This window comes from Pipistrellus hanaki (assembly GCF_964339955.1).
Source record: "Pipistrellus hanaki genome assembly, chromosome: X".
Taxonomy (NCBI): domain Eukaryota; kingdom Metazoa; phylum Chordata; class Mammalia; order Chiroptera; family Vespertilionidae; genus Pipistrellus; species Pipistrellus hanaki.
This window is the reverse complement of record NC_140524.1, coordinates 98,567,465-98,573,468: the sequence shown is the minus strand read 5'-3', so window position 1 is coordinate 98,573,468 and position 6,004 is coordinate 98,567,465. Positions and strand designations below refer to the sequence as shown.

Sequence of the window (6,004 nt, the reverse complement as noted above, 5' to 3'; positions counted from 1 at the left end):
TATCAACTGCCAGTGACACACAGAAGCAGTCAAATATGCTTTAAAATCTCAGACATTCACAAAAATAACAAAATGTCCATACACACATGAAAAGCAAACATACATAAAATGAAGGGTACTGATTTTTAAAGAAGCAACCATTAGGTTTATTTGTATGTACCAGGAAATATCTCATGTACATTGCTATAAAAACCATGCTGTCACGTGTGTGTGGAATTCTTCAGAAGCACTGGTGAAGTCAGCTTTGGAGATTGAAGGCATTGACTGAATGGGTGCCACAAATGGCACCATTTCAGAGAGCACTGAGACCTGCTCTTGTGCTTGCTCTTCACTAGTTTCCAATCTTTGACTTCCAGGTTTTGGCTCTCTCAAATCCATTTTTTGCATTTCTGAAATCAAGAATGGCCTGAGAAATCTCTTCATTGGTGTTCATCACGAATGGACCTACGGCAGAAAGAGACATTCAGAGAGTTCTGGGTGACGACTACATGTGCTTTTACCACTAGAAATGGTATATGCGCCTGTCGTTCTTAACTTGAAACAAGTCCAGGCACATCCGAACAGTGAAAGGTTATTTTCACAGCATCCAATCTCCGAGGATGGTAGCACATGTTTCTTAACTAGGGCTGTGTTTGATTATAAAGACCGAACTTGAGATAAACAAAGGCAATTACATCGCATTCATCCATTGCAAAGTTGTCATCAATAATTGCAGTTTCTTTATTCAAAACATTCTTAGGTTTGGTTCTATAACAATCATTTTGTAGTTGTTAGGCTTTTTTTTTTCTTCCTTATTTTTGGAGGTAAAATTGACAAGCAACATTATATTAGTTTTGGGTGTAAATATAATGATTTTATGTTAGTATATATTGTATAACGATCACCACAATAAATCTAGTTAATACCCTTTTTTTCTTGTGATGGGATTTACTGTAGTGCTAGCTTTATAGCACTAGCTAATGTCAGTAATTGAGCCAAACTGGTACAAAGAATTGGCAAATCTCATCCTAATTTGGTGTCTGCACAGTATATGAGACTATGTACTTACATGGCAGGTATAAGTCATTTTGAAAAATATGTTTTATTGATTTCAGAGAGGAAGGGATAGATAGAAACATCAATGGTGAGAATCATCGCTCGGCTGCCTCCTGCCTGCCCCTTACTGGGGATGGAGCCTACAACCTGGGCATGTGCCTTGGCCAGAAATAGAACAGGAACCTGGTTCATGGGTTGATGCTCAAGCACTGAGCCACATTGGCTGGGCATGTAATTTTTGAAGACTAGTAACAGTTTGTTGACAATAAACAGGAAATTATAAAAATTTCAAATGAAGAAAACATGATATTTTGGATTTTCTAAAGCTGGCAAACTTTTTTTGTAAAGGGACAAATAGTATATATTTTAGATTTTGTGATTAGTCCATTTCAACTACTCAGCTCTTTCATTGAAGCACAAAAGGAGCCACAGTCAATATGAAAATGAACAGGCATAGCTGTGTTCCAATAAAACTTTCTTTACAAAGATATGCAGTGGTTTGCTGGTCCCTTTGCCTAATTCCTAGGTTTAAATTCAGGTTTTTCTAAAAGTGCAGAAGTATGTAATGTCTGTCTCTTCCCTTTTTTAAACACATTTTAGCGACAAAGGGACATTTTCCTTGACTGTGCACTGCCAAGATCTCCGGGATAAACAAGACCAGCTCATTGGTGGCATTTACATGTCTTGGAAGCAGTTGACAGATTTGTCCATTCAGTATATTTCTTCTACCAGTCTGCAGAGGGTCCTGACATTCCTTTTATAAAAGTTCCTCATCTAAGGGGCCTTCTCAGCGAGACCCTAGTTAAAATAGAACTCTATTACTTAGAATTTATTCACCACTGTTAGCATATCAGGGCTTTGACTCTCACTATAATATGCCTTGATGATGTTGAGGCCTTTGGAGATGTTGCAAGGAATAGGATTATCATTCAAGGAGAAGAAACAGGCAGAAAGCCTCTTAATTCATTCATTAATTCAATTACCTACCTATTGAGTATTTATTGAGTGGCTATTAAAGGACAAACATTGTGCTAGGAGCTAATGATTAATGACAGACTCTCTTCCTCCAAGGACTTCAAATCTATCACACAGACAGATATGAAAACAAATTATTACAAGTACTGTGATACATGAAGTGACAAAAGTATGTAAAATGTATGGAATCAGTACAGAAAGGGAAAGAAAGGTCCAGTAAAGGGTTCACAAAGGAGGTGATATTCAAACAGGATATGTGAAGGAATGGCATTTCAGGATTAGCATATTATAAAAAATTGAGAATGGAGGCACAGTGTTTGAAGGAAGGATAAGAGGGAGGAAAGAATCGGGGGATACGATATATAGGAAGAGGCCAGACACCTCGACACTTTGAATTCCATATACTGAAAGATGTTTGGACATAATTCTGTAGGTGACCAGGAATCACCGAGTTAAGTAGAGAATAACATGATCTGATTTGCAGTTATTGAAGAAAAGCATGGAATCCAGATAGGGAATATGTCTAGTCTGGGAGACTGGCTGATGGTAGGACTGTTAAGGATAATTGAGATACAGGCCATAGGAGGCTGTGGGGAGAGCAAGGATTTCAGTTCTGGCTATTTTGACATGAAGGTGCTAGAGACAATAAAATGGCTTCCTGACAGAGGTGGTTAGTACATTGTCGGAAATATAGATCTGGGGTTCATGAGAGAAATTTCATCTGGAGTCTGGAGATGGAGATTTGGATGCTTTCAGGTAGGACAAATGAGAGAACCATCATGAGTGAAATAATTAAGTCCAAAAGCGCACCCTGGAGAAGCCATGTTTTTAAAACACACATGGAGGAAAGTATTGGAACTTGGAAAATGAGAGCAGGACTGATTTCCTGCATATTACAATTTTGCTATAGTTTAGACTTGTGGAACAATTCTCTCATCCCTTAATTATTTTCCTGTTAAATCAGTGCACTTCTGGGCTTCCATTTTGACACTTTTCTGGGGGTATGTTGGCGAGACTCTCAGTTTATAGTGTACACATGAATCATCTGGAATCATAAAATTTTATATTTTGATTCAGGAGGTCTGGAGTAGGGTCTGAAACACTGCACTTCTAACTATCTCTCAAGTGATGCTGATGCTGCTAGTCCACAGACCACACTTTGAGAATGAAGGAAAGTATTACTGGAAGCTCGGAGCCCTCCAAAGTCAGATTGAGGAAGCTCATCTCCTCAAATCCTCAAGCAGAAAAAGAAAACTGAATCCAGAAAGCAAGTTTTGTGTTTCTTTTTCCTTTTTCTCATGTTCTTCTTTTCTTTCTATTGCATTACCAAATGTATTTATTTTTTAAATCGAGGTATAATAAGCATAATATTAGTTTCAGGTATCCAACATAATGATTCGATATATGTAAAATGAGCACCACAATAAGTCTACTTAACATGCATTACACAGCTACAGCCTTTTTCTTGTGATGAGAAATTTTAAGATTTACTCTCTCAGCAACTTTCAAATGTGCGATATAGTAATATTAACTATCATTGCCAAGCTATAGATTACGTTCTCCAGAAAACATTTTTTTCATTGATCAGCCATAAGGGTTATAAATAAGAAAAATGTTTGCTAGTTGACAATAATGCCATAAATCCTCTTTCAAACTACAGTTTTTATCTCTTCTATAATTGAACCTTTGAACTTCCTTGTAATAAAAATGGTGTGCATTTAATCTCTCATGACATAGACTCTCGGTATAGTGGAGAGAGCACAAAACATGGCATCAGGAGTTAGTGTTCAAATCTCAGCTTCACTGTTAACAATCATATCCCATTAAAGAAGTCACAGAGCAGAGTGAGGGGCAACTGGCATTGTGCAAAGTAGAGGGGATGGTTGGAAACCAGAGAGCCTGAGTGTGAATCCAACTATGTGGCCTCAGGCAAGCCAATGAAGCTTTGCATCTCTGTTTCCTCATCTGTAAAATGGGGATGATAGAACCTACCTCATAAATTTGTTCTGAAGATTAAATGTATTTATATTTAAAAGCATTTCAACCAATCCTAGTAAATAGTAGATGCTACCCAAGGAATTGCTATGTAAATAAGTAAAATATTGAGATTTCATTTTCCTCATTCATAAAAGGGCCATGACTACATCAACACTACAGACATTCCCTATTCCAACAATTTATGACACCCTGCACTTAATTTTTAGACTCATAATTAAGGACATTCCATGATAAAAGAAACAAAGGCCTTAGCTAATTCATTCCCAAGTAGTGGATAGATGGTTGTGGCTATCATTAAACACAAATAAGTACTAAAATAACTTAAATGCCTGAATTTTTTAAAAGTTTTTTTTTTTTTTTTAAAAAGCAAACAAAATGCTTTTCATTAACTGAGATTTCAAGGAACATATCTTTTGGGCTTACCATGTTGGACAACTGGTTCTCCTAATGGCTCCCCAGCAATTAGAACGAAGTGGCTTCTCTCAGGATCCTAAAGTCAAGGTGGAAAGCATCAGTCAATAAACATGCTTATTTTTTAACTAGAGGCCCAGTCCACGAATTCATGCGTGGGTGGGGTTCAGCCTGCCCCAATCCAGGCTGATAGGCCAGCTGGGGGGAGGGGACACAGGAGGTTGGCTGGCCAACCCTGCCCTCTGGTCAAACTCCCAGTAGAGGGGACAATTTGCATGTTAGCCTTTTATTATATAGGATTTTAAATTAGGAATAATTTGAAACTAACATGCTAGAAAAATGGACAAAGTTTCTAATTCTGAATATAAACTCAAGATATATTATCTGTCCAGCACTCAATATGGAAAGGCTTATTCCTTAAGATTTTTGGTGGCATTTAGAACATAAATCTAGACTATGAAAAAATTAACCTTCTCAGATAAGGAAGAATTTAAATTAAGATTTTCCTTAACTAGGAACATCTTTAAGAAACTGTGTGACTGACCTGGCTATGAATTGACTCTGTGATTATAGATTTGTAATTTCGCACTAACAATATAATTTTGTTCAACATAACATGCCTCTCTACTTTAAGCCAGATCTATACAGAGGAAGACCTGGCAGACCTCAGATTTAGGTACTAAGTGTTCATCTAAAATCCCATTTTAAAGTAGTACTTCCTGGTAACTACTGAAGTCCTTCCTCCTGGGTTGATTTCTGTTTCTAAGACGCCCCTTGATTTTCAGTCTAAGGATTTTAGAAAAATAATAGTGTTTTATACATGGAAAAATATGGTAGTTTGCTACTCAGTAACAAATAACTGAACATTATATATTTCTTTTGAGATGTCTCTTAGGTTTATCTGATTTAGAATAAAACAATAAGTATAGCCATAATTATTAGATACTTTTTAAAAAGCCTTTAAAATTTTTAAAGCTTCACCAATATTCTAATAACATAGCATAATTCTAAATATGTGATAAAATAATATGTTATATATTGTATTTTATTTCTGTTTTTACTAATATAAAGCTCTTTAATTAGAAATCATTATAATGTTACTGGTACCAGAGTAGTTATCACTGAGGTCAATAAAAATGAATAATTAATTCTTTAATTTTCCATATGGTTAAAGAGTTATATTTTATGGGACTAAAATTTATTTTTCCTTCTGCCTCAAACTTTAAAAAATTAAAAGTGAATATAGGATAGATGCTTTCTGAAAAAGTTTTAATGTACTCCCTACAATCCCAGGGCTGGTGTCATTTACTTCATCCACCTAGTTGATGATTTAATCATATCTTCATGTTTAAAATATGTTTAAGTATTCCTAGCCTGAATATATTTATACATTTTCACCTTACCTAACCATAAAACAATTTTCTGCCAAAATTTGCTGATTTGAACTGACTTGAAAATCAAAGAATAAGCCTAAAAAGGCTTCTATTAATTCAAAATTTAAAAATAGATGTCATAAACCACATACACTAAAGATCAGTGCTTTAGTTCAATTCCTACTTTTTCTTGCTTTATACACAATGCTAAC

At 35.7% G+C, this 6,004-nt stretch overlaps 1 protein-coding gene across 1 annotated transcript in view; it reads right to left on the bottom strand.

The window, feature by feature from the left end:
• Positions 1-122: 122 nt before the first annotated feature.
• PIR (pirin) overlaps positions 123-6,004 on the bottom strand; it is a 72,477-nt gene continuing 66,595 nt past the window's right edge. The window contains exons 9-10 of the mRNA XM_084869910.1: positions 4,432-4,498; positions 123-444 (exon numbers count right to left, since the gene is read on the bottom strand). Coding sequence (XP_084726036.1) covers positions 332-444; positions 4,432-4,498 — 180 coding nt within the window. The 3' untranslated portion in view covers positions 123-331. The remainder of the gene's footprint in view (positions 445-4,431; positions 4,499-6,004) is intronic.